The 21,912-nt window shown below is 29.5% G+C and overlaps 5 protein-coding genes across 8 annotated transcripts; 1 reads left to right on the forward strand and 4 right to left on the reverse strand.

Moving 5' to 3' along the window:
• Positions 1-25: 25 nt before the first annotated feature.
• On the reverse strand, positions 26-18,488 carry LOC123672086. Its single transcript, XM_045606069.1, has 12 exons — positions 18,279-18,488; positions 17,795-18,028; positions 15,988-17,643; positions 13,688-14,203; positions 9,021-9,292; positions 7,038-7,176; positions 5,728-6,633; positions 3,494-4,748; positions 2,356-2,535; positions 2,005-2,305; positions 1,450-1,887; positions 26-1,353 (listed from the first exon to the last, which is right to left on the reverse strand). Exons 1-12 carry the CDS (start codon positions 18,332-18,334, stop codon positions 608-610), a joined length of 6,699 nt encoding a protein of 2,232 aa, XP_045462025.1. The 5' UTR covers positions 18,335-18,488; the 3' UTR covers positions 26-607.
• On the reverse strand, positions 5,637-7,102 carry LOC123673539 (zinc finger protein 888-like). Its single transcript, XM_045608092.1, has 2 exons — positions 7,038-7,102; positions 5,637-6,633 (listed from the first exon to the last, which is right to left on the reverse strand). Exons 1-2 carry the CDS (start codon positions 7,091-7,093, stop codon positions 5,724-5,726), a joined length of 966 nt encoding a protein of 321 aa, XP_045464048.1. The 5' UTR covers positions 7,094-7,102; the 3' UTR covers positions 5,637-5,723.
• Positions 8,209-9,784, reverse strand: LOC123673536 (zinc finger Y-chromosomal protein 1-like). Its single transcript, XM_045608083.1, has 2 exons — positions 9,535-9,784; positions 8,209-9,292 (listed from the first exon to the last, which is right to left on the reverse strand). The coding sequence occupies exons 1-2, from the start codon at positions 9,591-9,593 to the stop codon at positions 8,245-8,247; spliced, it is 1,107 nt and encodes a 368-aa protein (XP_045464039.1). The 5' UTR covers positions 9,594-9,784; the 3' UTR covers positions 8,209-8,244.
• Positions 10,081-20,727, forward strand: LOC123673537 (zinc finger autosomal protein-like). 4 transcript variants are annotated; one of them, XM_045608084.1, is made up of 3 exons: positions 10,146-10,282; positions 18,842-18,983; positions 19,569-20,727. In XM_045608084.1, exons 2-3 carry the CDS (start codon positions 18,961-18,963, stop codon positions 20,629-20,631), a joined length of 1,086 nt encoding a protein of 361 aa, XP_045464040.1. In that variant the 5' UTR covers positions 10,146-10,282; positions 18,842-18,960; the 3' UTR covers positions 20,632-20,727. The 4 variants fall into 4 exon arrangements, with proteins under 4 accessions (XP_045464041.1, XP_045464040.1, XP_045464042.1 ...); XM_045608085.1 differs by lacking the exons at positions 18,842-18,983; positions 19,569-20,727 and adding an exon at positions 10,624-12,213 and having other exon boundaries at positions 10,081-10,282; XM_045608086.1 differs by lacking the exons at positions 18,842-18,983; positions 19,569-20,727 and adding an exon at positions 10,570-11,772 and having other exon boundaries at positions 10,155-10,282.
• LOC123673535 (zinc finger protein 711-like) lies at positions 12,743-15,115 on the reverse strand. The gene is made up of 2 exons (XM_045608081.1): positions 14,626-15,115; positions 12,743-14,203 (listed from the first exon to the last, which is right to left on the reverse strand). The coding sequence occupies exons 1-2, from the start codon at positions 14,658-14,660 to the stop codon at positions 12,883-12,885; spliced, it is 1,356 nt and encodes a 451-aa protein (XP_045464037.1). The 5' UTR covers positions 14,661-15,115; the 3' UTR covers positions 12,743-12,882.
• Positions 20,728-21,912: the final 1,185 nt, after the last annotated feature.

Here is a 21,912-nt window from a genome sequence, read left to right on the forward strand (position 1 = left end):
TGCATCGGCATTTTTCAACAGCGAACAAAGAAAGCTCAAAAACAATTGTGCTTTCTAAGGATCAAAGTACTTTCATATCCTGGCATCCACAAGAGGATTTTCCCTATGAATGTACCAGACCCATCGTAAATTCAGTGGAAGAATGCAGCACATCTGTTTTAAAAACAAAATTAACTCCAGAATTATTCGAAATATTCAACAAAAAGACACCGGAGCAAGCTAGGCTAGAGCTGATGAACATTACTCACACAACTAAGCATAGATGGTTCCCAAGATCCAGAGATAAGAAAAGGAAAAAGTTAGAAATGGATAGAGAGTATCTTTGAAATTGTATCATAAACAAATATTAGCACCAATAGTTTTATGAATCTTCCATCTACCCTAAAAATCGATTCCACTGACCACCAGTACATTGATAAGCCATAATCTAACAAGAGATTAAATACAAGAATAAAAGCACATACAATAGTAGTTTCCACTTGCACATTGTCCTAAATTAGATAGATTTAAATGAAACAAGATTTTGAGAATGAGTATAAACAGTATTTAATCAGGAAATGCATTTAATCTGGTACAAAATTTCATACTTGTCATTTAATTGTGAAATTTATTCCTCAATATTCAATATTGGCATATGGTGCTGTCTTTGGTTCTGATGTCTTTTTAATCCAGAAGCACTTCGAAATCCTTTCGTACATACAGAACAAACATATGGTTTTTCACCTGTATGAACTCTTTTATGTACTTTCAAAGTAGTGTAATGTCTGAACTTTTGATCACAAACATCACATTCAAATGGCTTCAAATTTAAATGGACATACATATGAGATTTTAAACTTGAAAATAAACGAAAACTTTTTGGACAATATTTACACTGATGTGGCTTGATGCCAGTATGTGTGGTCAAATGTCTGCCATAACCTAAAAAGCAAATAATTTTATGACAAATTGGGCATTCACGGGGTTCTCTTTTAGTGCCAGTCTTTTCAACTGAATCTCTTGCTATCTTTAATTTAGATTCCTTTGTATTACCACTCATCCTGTTTCTTCCTAGAATATCCTGCATGTACCCTTGAAATTTTTTACGTTGCTTTGGAACTCTTTCTTTTATTTTATGAGCCATATATACGTGAGTATTCAAGGACTGTGCGTTCAGAAAATGCTTTCCACATTCTTCACAGTGATGAGGAAGCTTTTTCCATTTCTCGTCAGTGTGAGTATTCAAATGCGAAGTCAAGCCTTTCAAATCATTGCATAATTTTCCGCATACGAAGCAAAGTGTGTTCATATCCTTTTTTTCACCTTTGTGTTTACGATTAACATGGTCTGTAAGGGTATTTTTTTGGGCGTAACCTGAAAATAGTAATATGAAGCAAATAATGAAAACCCAAAGAATCTAGTTAAATAATAATCAAGTTGTCTTTGGAACACTTATAGATGATTCGATACCTTTTCCACAATATTGACATATGTGGGATTTTTCTTGATGAACTAGCATATGCCGTTTTAAGTGTAAAGAAACAACTACTGCTCCGCAAATTTCACAAACTGATTTTTTCTTTAGATGTCGATGCATTGCCATATGATCCCAATAAGCTTTTCTCTTACTTATAGCTTTGGAACAGATACTGCATTTATAATTTGGTGCCATAGTATGACCTGTAGATTCATAGTGCTTTTCCATATCTATTCTAGATGAAAAAACTACCAAACACTGAAAGCACTGAAGATCCAAATCTGATCTCAGATGTGGGTCCACTTCAATCCTACTTTGATTACAGAATTTTTTTTTGCCATTTGTACCTTCTTCATCTGATGTATCTTGATCAAGGAAAATGTTTTCTAAGTCAATATCCCGAGAGCTTTGAACATCTTCAATTAATGCTTCTGTAATTAAAAAAAAAAATAATGATCACATTTAGAATCTGTGAAAAGGTGGCACAAGGACAATTTCTTCCAAAAGATTGTAAAGAAGTATGTTATTTCATCTCAATTAATTTTTACCTTCTGAAACTTCCTTCGCATCTACAAAGTTTCCATATTTTGAATTTAATTCTACAAGAACCCTTTTTTTCTCTCCTTCAAAAAAAGTGATCCCATTAGTTTTACTCTCGTTAATGTTAGGTTTTATTTGAACTGGAGAATTGCTGATCTTCTCTGATCCATTCTTATTTCCAAACACTTGATACATATACTTGATATTAGTTTGAGCTTCTTTGAATGTTTTAATGAAAAAATAATAATTTATAAGAATTTGCGCACAGGCATTACAAACTGACCTAGGCAATCCATCTATTTTGGCTATCTACAATGTATAGATAAAGTACCAATTATACAGCCGAATACAAGCCTTACCATCTCATTTGTACAAGTAAATATGATTGTCGACAAAGGCAAGTCTTCTACATGAGCTTCGAAGACATCCATTTCTCCTTCATTAATAATGCAGCACCTACAGATTTTTGAATAGTTTCCATATGTAATCTCCTCAACAGAAAATTTGGCCATTGCTACGTTAACGGTTGTGTTTATATTCTACAAAGTGTCTTTGCTTATCAGAATACTTATTCAAACAATCTTCGTTACTAACTGAAGAAGTAAATACATGAAAATTTAAATTCTACTGGCAAGTGGCAATATATGTTACGTATTCCTTATATGCTTTTCCTTAAGACCAATGTCAGGGTTTCTATTGATTGAGAAGAGGATTTTTTATTCAATCTTGTTGAATTAAAATTAACCTAAATTTGTTTTATATAAATCTATGGTTAAAACCATAGATAACATATATCTATGGTTGAAACCATAGATAACATCTATCTATGGTTAAAACCTTATCTATGGTTGAAACCATAGATAACATCTATCTATGGTTAAAACCTTATCTATGGTTGAAACCATAGATAACATCTATCTATGGTTAAAACCATAGATAACATCTATCTATGGTTAAAACCATAGATAATATCTATCTATGGTAGATAACATCTATCTATGGTTAAAACCATAGATAATATCAATCTATGGTTGAAACCATAGATAACATTTATCTATGGTTAAAACCATAGTTAACATCTTTCTATGGTTAAAACCATAGATAATATCTATGATTAAAACATAGACCTAATATCTAGGAGGTTAGGTCTATGGATTAAAACAGTGTGATCGAACCTTTATTAATGACATAAGCAAAGGTTACTGACCCCTTTACGGTGTTTGTTCAGCATAAAAATAATACACATTAATTTTAGGAATTGTATTGATAATTGCCAAATTGGAATAGCTTAAATCTATTGAAAACAAAAATGTAGTTAACTTCTATACATATAAATATTGTTGATACACAATAAAAATTACAATACCCTAATTAAAAATTTTATTATATGGAACTGTGGTGGAAATAACTTGTGCAGAAGCTTAAATATAAATATAAATACTTTTTTAGTCATTTGTGCCTGACAGCATCTTCCTATTCACGGAATAGTTACAAAACTTGCTCCAAATTTGAGTGAGCAGCAGCTAAATGTTTTTTGAGATATTTTTTCTGATTTGAAGCATAATTGCATATCTTACACTGGTGTTGCTTCAAATTTAAATGAACAGCATTAACATGTGCTTTGAGATCGTATTTTTGATTTCCGGCATAATCACATAAATCACACTCATATGGTTTCAAATTTAAATGAACAGAATCTATATGTCTTTTGAGGGATTTTATCCGATATGAAGCATAATCACATAACTGACACTCATGTTGCTTTACACTTAAATGAAGAGTATCTACATGTGACTTGAGATTAGATTTTGTATTAGAGCGAAAATCACACAAATTGCACTTATGTTGCTTTAAATTGAAATGGACAGACTCTATGTGAGATTTGAGATCATATTTCTGATTGAAATCGGAATTGCATAAATGACACTTGAATTGTTTCAAATTCAAATGAACAGAATCCATATGTTTCTTAAGAAGACCCTTTTGATTTGCAGAGTAATCGCAGAACTGACACTTGTGTTGTTTTATATTGAAATGTACAGTTTCAATATGTTCTTCTAAGTGAACTTTGTGATTCGAAGCAAATTCACATAAGTGACACTTATGTTGCTTCAAATTCAGATGGACAGAATCGATATGTGATTTAAGATTAGATTTTTGACTGGCTGCAAAATCACATAAATGACACCTATGTTGCTTGCAGTTTAAATGAACGGAATCTATGTGTTGTTTAAGATTAGATTTACGATTCGTAGCAAAACTACATAGGTGACACTTTTCCTGCTTTTTATTTGAATGAACAGCATCTATATGTGATTTGAGATGAGCTCTTATCCTGAAAGCAGAATCGCATAAGTGGCACTTATGTTGCTTCAAATTTAAATGAACAAAATTTACATGTGTTTTGAGATCATATTTTCGTTTAGAAGTAAACTCACAAAGATGACACTTATGTTGTTGTTGTGAATTGCCAATCTTTCTGTCAAGAACCTGTTTCGAATTATGGTTCTCAATATTTCTTCTTTGTTGGGCATTCACCTTGGTTTCGGTTTCCTCCATTTTAAATGAAGAAGCTACATTTTTCTCATTATCTTGTCCAAATGGGACACTAGAATTCACATCATCTTCAACTTTTACAATGAAACTTTTTCTTTTGTAAACTTGATTTCCATCAATGAATTCATCGATAATATCCAAATCTTCAGTCTTAACATTATGGGTTTCACATTCTGCATCTTTGGAAACCTCAACACTGAAATATATTACTTATTTAATCTGAGAAAAGATTTCAAATCCGGATATATCTTTGGAAAGCCTTGATCAATTTTTATGTCATCCATATAGAAATTTCTAGTTGTATGTTCATTTTGAATTATTCAAAATGATTTTATTTTGCCCATTGAGAGTAGTACCTTGCTTGGATAGTCACATTAATAAAGAGAGTAAATTTCAGACAACTTAATTAATTACTAATGAAATTTTGGAGATGAGAGATATTCATTTAGTAAGCCAAAGTCCTTTCCTTTTCGAAAAAATATGCTGCGATTTGTCCTCAAAAGCAGAACTAATTTAATACTCACGAATCAGTTAAGAATGTTTTTGATTTTGAGTCGATAGAGTATCCTGTAATTTCCATTTTGCTCTTCAAGGTGATGAGAACTGGTATAAAATAATAATGTACAGGAACAGAAAAAAATGAAATGAAATCCAAGACATCAAATTTTTGTATCGTAAATGTCAAAGTTAGTAATCTATGGCCAAGCATTGATTATTTTTCTTTTTCTTAATAGTTTTAAATTGCTGAGATGAAAAAATCTGATAACAGAATTTATTTCATGTTGAAAAAATAAAAAACATATAAAATAAGTGTTTAAAGATTATATACATATAAACTAAAATATTATTTCCTCTAAAGACAATTCGGCGATATGAAAACACAGAATATATTGTAATATTGTATTTTGAAAGCGAATGTTTTCGACTTTAAAAATTGTATTGACCAAAAATAAGATTATCATATATAGATACTATCATTGTTAAGCGCATATATGCTAAAGCTGAACAAAAGTCTACAATGGTACAATTATTTTTTTTGTAGGAATAGTATACTTACCGATGTAATAACTGAAATACATGCCAGTAAAGAAATAGATATTTAATCATACAAGCTCACAATTCTATAATTACAGTACTATAGAATAAAATAATACATTGAACTTAGGTGGAATTACAGCTTTTTATCATGGTAATTTGACTCTTGTTTCAAATTTGAGTGAACAGTACCCACATGTCTTACAAGAAGATATTTATGATTTGTAGCAAATTTGCATATCACACACTTATGTTGCCTTAAATTCAGATGGACAGATTCTACGTGTACTTTGAGATTATTTTTTCGATGTGAAGCATAATCGCATAAATCACACTTAAATTGTTTCAAATTTAAATGAACAGCTTCTATATGTATATTAACATTTCTTTTCTTATATGAAGCATAATCACATAAGTGACACTTGTGTCTCTTCAAATTTAAATGGACAGTATCTATATGAGTTTTAATATTAGATTTTTGATTATCTACATAATCACATAAATAACACTTATGTTGCTTGGTGTTCAAATGAACAGAATCAATGTGTCTTTTGACATTAGATTTCTGGTTGGTAGCAAAACTGCACATGTGACATTTGTATTGCTTTGAATTTGAATGAACGGAATCTATATGTGATTTAAGATGAGAGTTTCTCCTGAAAGCTGAATCACAGAAGTGACACTTATATGGCTTCGAATTAATAAATGTATTCATATTTTTTGTTTGTTTTGGAGGAAACTTAAAAAGATTATGCTTATATTGTTCTGCTTCAACAATCTTTGTGTAAATAATTTCATTGGAATTTTTGCTTTCACAATTTCTTTCTATTTTCTCCAGAATTATCTCTGTTGCAAATGAAAAAGGGACATTTTTCTCAATATTTTTTGCAGATGAGACACTAAAACTAACATTATCCTCAGTTTTCTCAAAGAAATATTTTCTGTCATACACTTGATTTCCATCAGTAGATTCCTCAACATAGTTTAAATCTTCACTCTTTACATTAGGGTTCTCATATGTATCTTCCTTTTTGTAATCTCTCACACTGAAATATATTGTTTGTTTAGTCTAATCAAATCTGGTTAATCATAAATGTTTGGGGATAAACAATTAATTAAGAAAATTCTGTTAACTCTGAGACAAAATAGATAATTTTAAATTGCAAATGACATTCTGGGACTTTACTTGGATACATAGAGATAAACAATAATAAAAAAAGTATTATGCAGGAAGAAAAATCGTATAACTTAATTGTTGGAAGCAACTAACTTGGCTTAAACAAAATCAATATTTGAACTTCAAAGTAGGTGATTACAATTTTGGAGATAAAATAGGTATTCATTCAGTAAGCTGGAACAGGTTCTTCGTCTGTTAGAATATATTATTGTTTGCCGTGACTTTTTCTTGGAAATCGAACTGATTTATCGAAGAAATAATTATAATACTCACTAATCATTCAAGTATGTTTTTGATTTTTTGTCTACAGAGTAGCCAGCAATTTCCATTTTGCTACTCAAGGTGCCGGAAAGTAGAAAGCCAAGTTGAAAAGAACAATAAATGAAATTCAATATTACTAATGTATTTTTATCTAGAAATATAAAACATAACACCAAATCTTATTTCATTATTTTCATTAGCTTCGTATCAGAAATGTCAATCAAGAATTCTATGACGAGTCATTGATTAATTTTATTCTTCTTTCTAGCTTTTAGCTTCGAATTGTGGGGAGTAAAAACTCAGAACAAAATATATTTTTGAGACAAATATCACAATTACACATTAATTGGTGATAAATTACTAAAATTTTTAGATATATCCACAAACTACATTTGTGGTCTGTGATTATATCAGTAGCGTCTCTATAATCCAAACAGCTACTGTTTTCGAGATACACTTCACAAGATATTCAACTGGAATTTGGCATAAATATTATCATTGATAGTTCACACCCTGTGACATGCCAATTTCGATAGCAAATCCACAGGGTGTTATTTTCTCTGGAACACTGTCCATTGTTTTCCTCCAAAAATTTTTTTTGTGAGTCAGAGAAAATATCACCCTGTGGATTTGCAATCGGAATTAGCATGTCACATGGTGTGAACTATCAATGATAATATTTATGCCAAATTCCAGTTGAATATCCTGTGAAGTGTAGATACTATAAGAGAAAAACTTGAAAAAAATTCTAACTTTAACACACTGTATTTTGAAAACAAATGAGAATCGTAGGAGAACATGGGTTTTTTGAATTATTTTCACGTGTACAATACGCTCCTGGAGTTTGGCCCGTTCTTCCCGACTCACCCTGTATATTAGTGTTCTGTGATCTTCACTTTTCAGAGAGTAATAAAATATAATCATTTGTTTTTCTGCTTTATTCATGACATCCATATATTACAATTAATTAATCGTTTAAAAAAATTAACTGTAAATTGTTAACATCAAACTTCATTCAGACAAAAACAACAAAATTCCATTCTATATTCAGGCCATCTGGTGGCGGAAATTGAAATATCTTAAAGTATTTAATTGGAGTTTTGATATCGTCCATTATATAAATATATAATTAAAAAAAAGACTTCATTTCACTTCAAAAATTCATCTTTGGAGAAAAAGAAAAAACTTTTTTAATTATATTTCCACCTCATTTACAAAGTCAGGTTGTTTGCTGAAAATCAGAATGAAAAGAATCTGTGTGTTTTTTTAAGAGACTTTTCCGATTTGTAGCATGATCACAAAACTGACACTTATAATGCTTCAAGTTTAAATGAACAGAATCTACATGCGCTTTGAGATTAGTATCTCTGTTAAAAGCAGCATCACATAAAAGACACTTATATTGTTTTAACTTTAGATGAACAGAATCTATGTGTAATTTGAGATGAGATTTCCTAAATACGGCAAAATCACACAAGTGACACTTATGACTTCTCAAATTTAAATGAACAGAATCTACATGTGATTTGAGGTAAGATTTCTGATTTGTAGCAAACTCACACAAATCACATTTATATAGCTTCAAATTCAAATGAACACAGTCTATGTGCTTTTTGAGTGTACATTTCTGGTTTGTTGCAAAATCACATAAATGACAATTATGTTGTTTTAAATTCCAATGAGTGGAATCTATATGGGTTTTGAGACAATATTTCTTATTTGAAGCATAATCACATAAGTGACACTTAAAATGCTTCAAATTGTAATGTACAGAATTCATGTGCTTTGTTAAATTACTTGAGTTGCTTGAAGCATAATCACAAAATTGACACTTGCATTGTTTCAATTTCAAATGTACACTATCTATATGTGATTTGAGATGGACTTTCTGATTTGAAGCATATTCACAATAATCACATTTATATTGTTTCAATTTCAAATGCACAGTATCTACATGTTGTTTAAGATAACTTTTTTTTGTTGGAATAAACTCACATAGATGACACTTGAGTTGGGGAAAGCCCCCAAATTGGTTCTCAATAAGCTGTTTTGAATCAATTTCACACTCTTTTCTATTAATTTCCTCCTTTCTTTTTCTTAAATTTTGTAAGGATGACTCATGGGTGGACATATTATTTTCAATTCTCCCAATGAAATCTTTTCTATTATGAACTTGATTTTCATCAATAAATTCTTCTACAACATCTAAATATTCAGCCTTCATATTATGGTTTTCATAATTCCCTTCCTGCTTGCAAACTTGCTCACTGAAATATAATCCTTCATAAGTTTAAGAAATGATATGATATCTGAATTGATCTAGGAAGTCAAATCGTTTATTGACTATTTAGTGTAAGTTATCTATAAAAAAAATGGATAGAATAAAATTCTTATTCGGAAAAATTGAAAAATGTATAAGATAAAGTGGGTGTTTTTCTGTTGCAATTTATTTTTAGAACCCAACTAAATCAATTGCCAATTTATAAAAATAAATAATTAGAACACTCACGAATCTCTTATTGAAGAAATTTTTGATTTCTTCTCGACAGGGTGTTCAACAATTTCCATTTTGCTTGTATACAAGACAACATGGTAGATATATAACAATAACTGTTAAACTATATATACACAAAGATTAAACGTGAATATACATTTCAATTCATATATAAACATCATATGCAAGGAAAATAGTTAATTAAGAAGTGCTATAGCAAAACAATAGAGGGATGTTGAATGTCTGCCTAATTGTAGTGTCAAAACAAAATTCATAGATTAACGAAGTAATTAGAGTATGACAAAGACAAGTGGTCATTGGTCAAACATAAAACATAGAAAAAACTTATGAAGGTGTGTTCTGTGGGTGCCAAACCAAAAGAACATAGAGTTCTTTATTCTATGCATAGACAAACTCATAGATAAATAAAGCTCTATGGACAAACTAATCTTACTAGTTTATCTATGTCTTAAAACATAGAACAATATGTTAGTATGTGTCTCTGAATATAACCATAGAAATATAATACTATATTATATTTCTATGAATATAACCTATTTATTCTCAGTAATGAACTGAAATCAAATAAAATATTAAATCATAATTTGCCAAATCAGTGATCTCATAAAGAAGTTTCTATTATTGAATCATTGCCATGAATGGAAAACTCAGGGTCTATTAGTTAATTTTTTAAGTTTACCGAGAACATGGAAATTATTGGACATCCTATAGAAAAGAAAACCCAAAAATCTCCCAATGGATCGTAAGTATATTGTGAACACGAATGAAATTATGGTTCATGTACATAAAAAACTTTGATATTGATATAAACTGAAATTTCTGATATTGAAGTTATTTGCTACTGACAAAAATTTTCCTTGGTATTTTCTCGGTATATAAATTCTTGTAAACAATATGTCTCCACAGTTGGTAGGTTTATCTTATATTCAAAAAACGAAAAATAAAACATAGTATAAATTCCCTTTAAAATCATCCATGTGGTCAAGGATCATTTGTTAATTATGCTTGTATTCACTTCTTATTTTACAGTTGCCAGATCTTCTTATCCAAATTTGTTTATGTTTAAATGGAAAATATTTTCAGTGTTCGTGTTCCTAAAGATCAAGAAGAGGATTCAGAAATCTGTGACATCAAAACTGAAAATGTAGATATTTTTGAAGAGTTTATCGATGGAAATCTAGTTCTTGATAGGAGGAAATTCATGGAAAAACATAGGAGTAATGTTATTAGAAGCACTGATTCTTTGGAACAAAATTCTTTTCCTCCTATTAAAATTGAGGAAACTCTGGAGGAAATAAATTGTAAATACATTTCGGAACAGTTTATTGACAAACAATTCAAGTGTCATATTTGTGAGTTCACTTCTACAAAAAAATATCATCTGAAAAGACATTTGGATTCTGCTCATATCAATTCAAAAAAGCATAAGTGTGACTTGTGTGAGTATGCTTCAAATCAAAAGTACAATCTCAAAAACCATGTAGATTCTGTTCATTCAAAGTTGACGCTACATAAATGTCATATTTGTGGTTTTGCTTCGAATTATTCACTAACTATAAAACGCCATCTAAGTTCAGTTCATTTAAATTTGAAGGAACATAAGTGTCAGTTATGTGAGTATGCTACAAATCAGAAATATCGTCTCAAAACGCATTTCGATTCTGTTCATTTGAAATTAAAGCAAAATAAGTGTAATTTATGCGATTATGCTGCAAATCAGTATTCCGATCTTAACAAACACATACAGATGTGCCATTCAAATTTGAAGCAATACAAGTGTCATTCATGTGATTATGCTACAAATTGGAACTATTATCTTAAGACACATATGAAGACACATTTTAATTCCAAGCAGAACAATTGCCACTTGTGCGAGTATTCTTCAAATCGGAAGTATGATCTCAGAAGACATGTAGATTCTGTTCATTCCAAAGTGAAGCTACATAATTGTCACTTATGTGAGTATAGTACAAATCATAAATCTTGCCTTAAAAGACACATAGACTTTGTTCATTTGAATTTGAAACCATACGAGTGTCATTTATGTAATTTTGCTTCAAGGCTGAAAAGTTCTCTGAAAAGACATGTAGAGTCTGCTCATCCTAACTGAAAAATATTTGACTTAGCCATTTGCTAACCCTTTCAGATTTTGTGTTTAAAATTATGTATACATTTTTAAAAATATATTGAACGTTAAGAAATATTCAATTATGTATTTGTATATCCACATAAAAGGTACTAATAACGGTTACTAATAACAAAATATTCATATGATGAACAATAATCTGAACATTAAAATGACAAGAGGAGTGGTTACCGAATATAACCAGAATAAAAGTATGGTTGTTCTTGTAGCAGATAAAGCACCGAAGTTTGAGGAAATGGTCACCACTTTTTAAGAAATGTGATATATACGGACTGTCAACTTACTAATCACAGTAACGAAAGAGATATACGAACCATAACCTTAATTGTTATATTTAATATATATTATAATATTGTTATTATATATATGTATATATATATGTTGTTTAATAGCGATGTGATCTATTAAATTGTATTAATAAAATATGAAAATTTGATATATTGTTTAATTCCAATATGCAGCAGATTCTCATAGTATGAAAATTTTCAAAAATCCTATCTAATAGCCTGACATTACCAATCATCGGTGTGCGGGTTTAATCCGATTCTTTTAGGATATCATTTCAGTTATAGGCAGATTTTTTTGGGAGAAATTTTATCAGATTGTAGTCATCTTATGTCAAAAACTCGGAGAAAAAGAGGATTTTTAGATTTCTATGAAGTAATAAGTTCAATTTTTTAGGATTTAACCTTGAACAAAGAAGTATAGACAAATATCCAAAATATCAAAAACTAGTAGTCTATATAAATACATCATCTATTCATTTCTGATGTTTTCGCTTGTTGGATTTAAAACCTTTGCTTATATGTTAATTGCTATTATTTCTTATCAAATATAAAGTTCTGTTCATCAGCAATGAAGTATAAAAGAGATAGACCTCGTTATTTTGACTGTTGAACAAAACAAGTATTGTTTTTTCCATGCCTGAACATGACACTTTTTTTTGGTGGACTAACGTTGAGAAAAAATTTATCGCTAAGAATAAGTTAATTTTATATAACTGTTATCATCAGAAACTTAAAATAAACTACGAGGGTAATAAAATAGAGTAAAGAATATGATTAAGAATTTATATTTGAATAAGTTTTTTTATTTTATAAAAATTTCTATGATTATACTCTTCTGTTAACACTTCACATTTCAAGATGGATCAAACACAGATAATTTCATTACTACCAATACGATATCCTAAATGTTTATTCCTTCCTTGGGAAAACTTCTTTCTTGATAGAATTCAAGTGAACTGAATCTACATGTGATTTAAGATTATGTTTATAATTTGTAGCAAAATCACATAAGTTACACTTATGTTGCTTCAAATTCAAATGCACAGAATTTGTATGTGCCTTAAGATCACTCTTTCGATTTGTAGCGTAGTCACATAAAGGACATGTATGTTGTTTCAACTTCAAATGAACAGAATTTATATGTGCTTCAAGATTATGTTTGTGATTTGTACCAAAACTACATAAGTGACACTTATGTTGATTGATATTCAAATGGAGAGAATTTATATGTTTGCTGAGATGAACTTTTCGATTTGATGCATAATCACAATAATCACATTTATGTTGCTTTATATTTAAATGAACAGAATTTATATGTGTTTTAAGATGAGATTTCCAATTTGTAGAGTACTCGCATAATTGACACTTATGGTGCCTTGACTTGATGTGAACAGTATCTATATGTTTGGTAACTTCATATTTCTGATATGCAACATAATTACATAAATGACATTTATGCTGCTTCAAATTCAAATGGACATTATCTATATGTTTTTTGAGGCGAACTTTCAGATTTGAAGCAAAATCACATAAGTGACACTTATGTTGCTTTAAATTCAAATGAATAGAATCAATATGTGCCTTAAGATCTGATTTCCGACTTGTTGCATAAATACATAATTGACACTTATGTTGCTTCAAATTGAAGTGAACAGAATCTATATGTTGTTTGACAATTTTTTTGTAATTTGAAGAAAAATCACATAAATAGCACTTATGCTGTTTCAGATCAGAATGAACAGTTTCTATGTGCACACTGAGATCATGTTTCCGATTTGTAGAGTAATCACATAATGTACACTTATGATGCTTTAAATTCAAATGAACAGTATCTACATGTACACCAAGATCATGTTTCCGATTTGAGGAGTAATCACATAATGTACACTTATATTGCTTCAAATTCAGATGAACAGAATCTACATGAATTTTGAGACGAGATTTTTTGTTTGTAGTATACTCGCAAAAATTGCACTTGTGTTGTCTCAAATTGAAGTTAACAAAATCTTTCCTGTCTTCCAAATATTCTTTTAGAAGAGTATTTTCTTCTGATGTATTTGTGGAATTTATATTACTTTCAATTTTCTGTATTGATGTTTTGTTATTATGAACTTGATTTCCATCAATATGTTCTCCATTGATATCAATTAATTCTTCGACAATATCTATATCTTCAGTCTTGATATTTTGTACTTTAAATCCCTCTTCGTCATCTTTGACAATACAAACACTGAAAAATAATTCTTAATTGGTTTAAAAAACAATAATGAATACATACATAGGTTTTTAAAAAGAATTACTAATTTCTTCAGATTTCCATTTCATCTAAATGAGATTTTTGGGATGTGGAGAGATCAGTAAATATCCAAAATTGTCCTTTATTTTGAAATTTATTATTACTTCTGTAGACACCACAAGAGACAACCAAAGATTTTAAAAATACATTTGGAAATAAGTACTATAAGTAGATTTAGATGAGTAGACATACAGATCCTTAATGACAGAAGAAGCAGATTTAATACCAAAGGGTAAAATTTCCAAATGAATATTTTTCCAGAAACACGGTCAGGATTAAAATTTCCTCATTTTGCAGTAGTTTCAACATTAGAGTAAAAACAATTCAAGTAAAAACCTATCGAAAATATTACTTACGATTCAGTGGAAAAAAGGTTTGTTGTCTCATTCATAGCGTTCAACAATTTCTGTTATTTCGTGATGAAAATAGTTATGACAGGTATATATTGATGAATTAGATGTAATCAGACCTCAATCTTCAGAACATAATATTCATATGTCCTGTGAGAGTAAACAATATGGCGCTGGTACGCATGACTAAAGCGAATCAAGAATTTAAATAATATTCTATGATACATTTATTATTGATTATGAAAAGGGTAACGTAACAGTTTTAATCTATTACATTATTACAAAAAGTAAAAATATGGTGTTGCCTTACTTCGTAATTCATTTTTATAATATTTGGATGTTATCCCATATTTTAGGGTTCTGTGGTTATACCATTACCATCATAGGCGTAGATTGGATTTGGTATAAGTATTCACATTTTAAAAGACATAACCGAAACTAAAATTGTATGGTTGAATTAGGGTATTGCCATCAGTTCTCCGGTACTGCTATGGGGGCCAAAAATTTTTTTTAAATAAATTTCTTATTATATTGTTTTTAATCGAATACATACAAGAAGTAGACACTTGTCAACGTATCTTTGTCCAATACAAAAGTAACCCTTTCATAATAACAAATAAGAGTGAATTCAAAGAGATAATTATAATTATTTTTTGAGCGTTGTTTCCCTGAAGAATTCTTTTTTCATTTCGAGCAATAAGAATGAAGAATTTCATAAACTAGTTTAGATTTTAAGATCTCGAAGGCCCTTGATGAGTTCGATAATGGTATTGTAACACTTTACATTTACTTAAGTAAATAATACTCAGATAAATTATATACAGTTTTATTCTCAGGTCTACAATATCCACATCAATACTATTTATTAATTATTTATTGTATTTACTTTAATAATAATTTGTTTGTGCTAAAAAACATACAATCTTTCTTTTTAATTATCTATATTAAGAGGAGGTAATGACATCAGGCAAAAATTGACTCTTTTTATACATAATAATATATATACACTACAATTAATTATGAAAATAATATATAGCCTGAAGCATACACCGAAACATTTTATTATGGAATATTTCTTATAGATATATAAATTTATATATAGGATATTTTGTCGAACCTTTTAAAAATTCAAAGTAAGTTAAGTAAAAATAATTTATAAATAAAAGTATGACATCCTAAATGTCTATCAAGGTTATTCCTTATTTGGGATGAATTTTAATGCAATCAAAAACAAATTATTGATATTTGAGCATTTTCCTCAAAATTGTAGAACTTGTTTTTAAATAATCTGATAAATGCCACTTTGAATTTAAATGCATAGGTTCATGTAAATAATTTGAAGGTTTATGCACCAGATGTAAAAAAAATTAAGGTTCATGTATAGAATCTGAAAGTTCATGCTCACAATCTTTAGGTTCAGACACAGAATCTAAAGGTTTGTGGACAGAATTTGAAGGTTCATGAATAGAATCTGAATGTTCAAGAACAGAAATTAAAGGTTCATGCACAGAATTTGGAGGTTCAGGCACTGAATCTAAGGGTTCATTGACAGAAACTGGAGGTTCATGCATAGAAACTGAATGTTCATGTACAGAATCTATAGGTTCATGTAAAGAATATGAAGTTCCATGCACAGACTCTATATGTGCCCTAAGATCAGATTTCCAGTTTGTAGCATACTCACACAAATTACATTTATTTTCTTTCAAGTTTAAATGGACTGACTTTATATGTGCTTCAAGATAGGCCTTGTAATTCGTACCAAAATTACACAAATGACACTTATGTTGATCTATATTCAAATGAAAAGAATTGATATGGCTTCTAACGTGAACTTTCCGATCCGAAACAAAATCACATAAATGACACTTATGTTGGTTTGTAGACAAATGAACGGAATCTACATGCCTATTGAGATTAACTTTTCGATTCGTAGCAAAATCGCATAGGTAACATCTGTATTGTTTTGAATTTGAATGCACAGACTCTATATGTCTTTTGAGAGTAACTTTATGAGTAAAAGTGGAATTACACAATTCACACAAATGCCTTTTATTCAAATGAACTGAATCTATGTGGGATTTGAGATATGTGACATGGTTTGTAGTGTATTCGCATAAATCACATTTATGTTGCTTCAGTTTCAAATGAACAGAATCTATGTGCTTTTTTAGAATACATCTATATTGCGCAGCAAAATCACACAAATCGCACTTGTGCGGTTTCGTATTCAAATGAACAAACTCCATATGTGCTTTTAGAGCATTTTGGTGAGTAAAAGAGGAATTACATAAATTGCAAGAATGCTTTATATTCAAATGAACTGAATTTACATGTGATTCTAGATGATACTTTCGGTTTGTGGCAAAATCACATGTATCGCATTTGAACTGTTTCAAATTTAGATGCATATTATTCATATGCGATTTGAGATCTGATTTCCAACAGGTAGAATAATCACATATCTCACACTTATGCGGCTTTGAATTCATATGAACGGAAGCTATGTGCGTTTTTAATCGACACTTCTGATTCGTGGCAAAATCACATAAATTGCATTTGTGCTGCTTCAAGTTTAGATGAACAGTATTTATATGCGATTTAAGGTCTGATTTTCGACTTGTAGCAAAATCACAATAATCGCACTTATGTTGCTTCAAATTCAAATGGACAGAATCTATATGTCTCAAAAGGTGGCATTTATGTTTTGAGGAAAAATTGCAAATATCACACTTGTATGGTTTTATATTCGAATGAGCACTATCTTTACGTTTACGTTTATTTTTAGAGGAAGACTCACTACACTGAGAATCCTGTTGTTGTGAATCGAGAACTTCTTCTTTTATCTCTTGTTTTGGAATTAATTGACAATTTCTTCCATCTTCAGCATTTTCTTTCATATTAAAGGTAGGAGGAAAACTTTGTACTTCGCTTAGAGAAACAAAGTCTTCGACTGCATCTGATTCTCCAGGTTCAACCTTACATGTTCCAAAGCTCCCTTCTACATGTTCGAAAACTTGAGTTCTGAAACATGAATGAATAATGATTACCATTATAGATATAGTTTATTAATTCCTTTCATACTACAAACTATAATTATAGCTCACATATTGGAAAATATTTCTTGAATCTGCCTGCTCAAAACTTCGCAATACTAACAAAAATTAATACTTACGAATCACTGGAAGGTGGTTCTGTTTTTATCTTAACAGGTTGTCCACCAATTTCCATATTTGTTGGTGAAAAACCTGTATCATAGTGATTATCAATATTATTCTCATTGTTTTTTATAAATGCTTCTTCACTAAGAACTTGATTTCCATTAGTAAATTCTTCATCGGTACTTTTATCTTCAATCTTGATCTTGTGGAATTGAAAGCTCTTTTCTTCAGCAATAAAATTCTGAATTCTGAAAAATATTATACTTTTATCATGAATAATGAAGATAATATTTCAATCTTTTTCAGTCTGATCAATATTTCATAAAATTCCAACATTTTATTCATTAGAATATTTTCTGGTTCGCTTATTACATCATTGGTCCTGATTCAACATGATCTGACGATAGACCCGGTCATGTCAGTATTAGAGAATTTTCAATACCAAATGGAAAAATTTTCGTATTATACATGTTCATGTTATTTAAATATGGTACCTACTGTTCACTAGGCAAATTGCTTGGTGTCTTTTCGACAGATTGTTCAACAATTTTCATAATTTTCGACAGAAAAGAACTATTATGGGTATCATTACAAAATGAAATGCACACTGAAATTTTCCTTTTAATGTACACACAAAAAATCAGAATATACTTCAATATACTGACTAAACCATAATAACCTATAATTATTCACAGAATATATTGAAATATATTGTAATTTGTAGTGAAATTTCTGTAGTAATCTGTGACGGCTTGGGTATCGAGTCTTTGCTTGATGAATTCTCCGTATCGATACTTGAGTTACCGATAGCATAGAAGAATCGATACCAAATGACCGTAACAGATTACTATAACAATAACAATAATGTCAATAATAGACATTATCTATGTCAATGATAACAATGGATATCCGAGAATGATGAAAAATGACAATATTCATTGTTTCATTATTTCTTTGAGAGTAATTTCTCGGAAAGAGACGTAGCAATTATTATAATAAAAATTTTATAGATCAACAAGAAAATCGACTTCATCCGAAAAAAATGTCTTCGTTCTTTTTAGATGATTTATGGTGCCAATGTTATGGTTATGGTGACATATATTGAAAGGGGATCATTTCGAATGTGTTTTTGTTTTCACAAATAAAAATTAATACTGTTGGACAATCTTTGAAGGAAAAAATGATTGATTCTTCCAGTGAATCGTAAGTATCAAAGTTTTGCTCTTTGATATTAACTCGGAAATTATTTTGATATTGAAGTTGATCAACTGGTAATATTTTCAGAATTCTACCAAAATTCTCATGTTTTGTTTCGCTTCAATGTTAATAAATAATATACTATAAATATTCTTCATCATTCAAAAGTATTATTGTGTATAATGCAATGTACATACAGATTATAATTTTCGGCTTGAAAATCTTTCCATTTCCACATTTCTTCAATCTAAATTTCTTTTTTTTTCGATTACCAAGTACCTTTTATTTTTTTGACTCATCATCGGATATTTGTAATTATCCATGTCCTGCTGCAATTCAGTTTTCTATCTTTTAGTAGTCGCTTGATTTGAGTTATGTGTATAAGTAAGAACTTTATTCCCTATTTTTTTCCAGATACGACATGAATCAAAATAGGAAATTAAGTTTTTGTGGTACAGGAATTTTTTGAGATTCATTAATGTACCTATTTTGCATGTTGTGTGTACTTAAATTAAACTTATTATTATTATAAAACCCTTTAAAACCAGCATTTAATATTGTTTCTTTAGGTAAATATGCAAAATTTTTCAGTGTTCTGGATTTCAAAGATGAAGAAAAGAGTTTTGACATCCACAACATCAAGACTGAAGATATAGGTAGTGTCGAAGAATTAATTGATGTCAAGGAAGCTCATTATAACGAAGCTTTAGAAGGAAAAACCGAGAAAAATGTTATTTGCAGTGACTCATCTGAAGAAAATGTTCATTCTTCTATAAATATTGAAAATATTCAAGGGAAAATAAAAAATAAAATAAATTGTGGATATATTATAAAACAGTTTAGTGCTGGTGTGCCACAATTAAAGTGTCATCTTTGTCAATTTACTTCAAGTCAAAAATGTGATCTCAACAAACATGTGGATTCAGTTCATCTGGATTTCAAACAGTACGAGTGTCATTTGTGCGATTATGCTTCAAATCATAAACATTCTCTCAAAGAACATATAGATTCCATTCATCTGAATTTAAAAAAATATAAGTGTCAATTATGTGATTTTGCTTCGAATTACAAAAACCTTCTCAAAGATCATATAGATTCTGTTCATCTCAATTTAAAAAAACACAAGTGTGATTTATGTGATTTCGCTTCGAATTATAAAAATCTTCTCACAGAACATATAGATTCTTTTCACTTAAATTTAAGAAAACATAAGTGCGATTTATGTGATTACGCTTCAAATTGGAAATGTGACCTTAAACTTCACATAAATTCCGCTCATTTTAATTTGAAACCGCATGAGTGCACAATGTGTGACTATGCTACAAATCAGAAAGGTGCTCTTAAAAAACATATTGATTGCATTCATTTGAATTTGAAGCAGTATAAGTGCCACTTATGTGATTTTGCTTCAAATCAAAAATCTAATCTAAGGTCACATATACAAAAGGTTCATTTAAATTTGAAGTCCCATAAGTGTCACTTATGTGACTTTGCTACAAATGAGAAATATAATCTTAAAAAGCATATTGATTCTGTTCACTTGAATTTGAAGAAACATAAGTGTCACTTATGTATTTACGCTACGAATTGGAAATTTAGTCTGAAGAGACATATAGATTGTGTTCATTCAACTCAGAAAAAAAGTTATGCTTGAAATAGACCACTATTTAACAAAGGGTGCTATAAATCCCATAAACTGATAATTCTCAAAGACAAATGAGTTTGTATTGAAATAAAGAATTTTCTGTAATTTGTTTTTCTTATTCCGTGTTCGATGTTCACTGAAAGCATCTCGAAGGCTAAAAGAATTCGAAAAAAAATCTTCAAGGACCCCTGAGCTCTTTTTCAAAATGATAAGATATCAGAAAGTAGATATCATGATTCGTTATAGAGTTACAGGGTGTTTTGAAAAATTGTTTCAAATATTTCGATATATCTTGGTTTCTATTCGAGATATTTGGTGAATTCTAAAACGTTTTTTCCAGTTTTCTGCTTTCTGAATTGTAAACAACAATATTACCTGACTGCTGACCTTGTTAGTATAATGTGCATTGAAAAAAAAATGAAAGGAGAAAACAATTTCTACACTGCTTTTTTATTTCCTTTTCAAACGGATTTTGATTCGAAACTCTATTATAAAGTACCATTTCCAGCCGATAATTAGAAAATGATACACATTTCAACAGAATTAAAATATTCATTACCTTCCTCCAAAGTTGCAGTCTCCTAAAGTTTTCCACTATTTTTTCTACAAATTTGAAAAATCAAAATTATGGTCGAATTTAACATTTTTGACACAAAGTTGAAACAGCCTGTGTGATATTACTCGAATTAGAATGTTCACAACATTTCCACTTCTAATTCGAAATTATACGGATCAAAGAAATCAAAATATTTGAGAAAATGAAATGGAGAAAGAATATAAAAATAGCAACATAGTCTGCATTATTTTAAGGAGTTCGAAATGACTGCATATTTTCAGATGAACAAATTACATCAATATTTATAGCTCATTATGAGAATCCATTGAATTAAAAATCGTGAAGAGAACATGTTTTCATATTTTCGAAATCAATTGTCCTAATGGAACAAAAGCCGAATTTCTGGTAGGACAATATATTTGGGTCAACTGGTTAAAATGAAAACAAAATGATTTCTGTTAACACTTTTCTATTTAAACTTGTTCATATATTCTGCTTCAAATTTTGATGAAGAAAATTGTTGTCAGATCGGATTTCCAATTTGAAGAGTACTAACATATTTTACATTTATGTTGCTTCAAATTCAAATCGAATCATCCAATTATAAAACAAAAATATTATATAGTACAAAGGCAAAAAAAATCTCCAATGAAACCAGAACACATAAAGGCTGTATATTTTGTTATATAAATAAATATATTATCTAAATAAAATTGTTTACCTTCTTCATGGAA

This window comes from Harmonia axyridis, chromosome 2, assembly GCF_914767665.1.
Source record: "Harmonia axyridis chromosome 2, icHarAxyr1.1, whole genome shotgun sequence".
NCBI classification, from domain to species: domain Eukaryota; kingdom Metazoa; phylum Arthropoda; class Insecta; order Coleoptera; family Coccinellidae; genus Harmonia; species Harmonia axyridis.

What these genes read in the sequence shown, in the direction of transcription:
- LOC123673537 (XM_045608084.1), top strand. Translation starts at nt 18,961, where the DNA reads ATGATTGATTCTTCCAGTGAATC. An exon ending in ATTGATTCTTCCAGTGAATC is followed by an intron (nt 18,984 to 19,568) that starts GTAAGTATCAAA and finishes AAAATTTTTCAG; the next exon opens with TGTTCTGGATTTCAAAGATG.
- LOC123673536 (XM_045608083.1), bottom strand. Translation starts at nt 9,593, where the DNA reads ATGGAAATTGTTGAACACCCTGTCGAGAAGAAATCAAAAATTTCTTCA. An exon ending in ATTTCTTCAATAAGAGATTC is followed by an intron (nt 9,293 to 9,534) that starts GTGAGTGTTCTA and finishes ATTATATTTCAG; the next exon opens with TGAGCAAGTTTGCAAGCAGG.
- LOC123673535 (XM_045608081.1), bottom strand. Translation starts at nt 14,660, where the DNA reads ATGAATGAGACAACAAACCTTTTTTCCACTGAATC. An exon ending in AACCTTTTTTCCACTGAATC is followed by an intron (nt 14,204 to 14,625) that starts GTAAGTAATATT and finishes ATTATTTTTCAG; the next exon opens with TGTTTGTATTGTCAAAGATG.
- LOC123673539 (XM_045608092.1), bottom strand. Translation starts at nt 7,093, where the DNA reads ATGGAAATTGCTGGCTACTCTGTAGACAAAAAATCAAAAACATACTTG. An exon ending in AAAACATACTTGAATGATTA is followed by an intron (nt 6,634 to 7,037) that starts GTGAGTATTATA and finishes AATATATTTCAG; the next exon opens with TGTGAGAGATTACAAAAAGG.
- LOC123672086 (XM_045606069.1), bottom strand. Translation starts at nt 18,334, where the DNA reads ATGAAAATTGTTGAACAATCTGTCGAAAAGACACCAAGCAATTTGCCT. An exon ending in GATTCTATACATGAACCTTA is followed by an intron (nt 14,204 to 15,987) that starts ATTTTTTTTACA and finishes ATTATTTTTCAG; the next exon opens with TGTTTGTATTGTCAAAGATG. An exon ending in AATTACCATGATAAAAAGCT is followed by an intron (nt 4,749 to 5,727) that starts GTAATTCCACCT and finishes AATATATTTCAG; the next exon opens with TGTTGAGGTTTCCAAAGATG.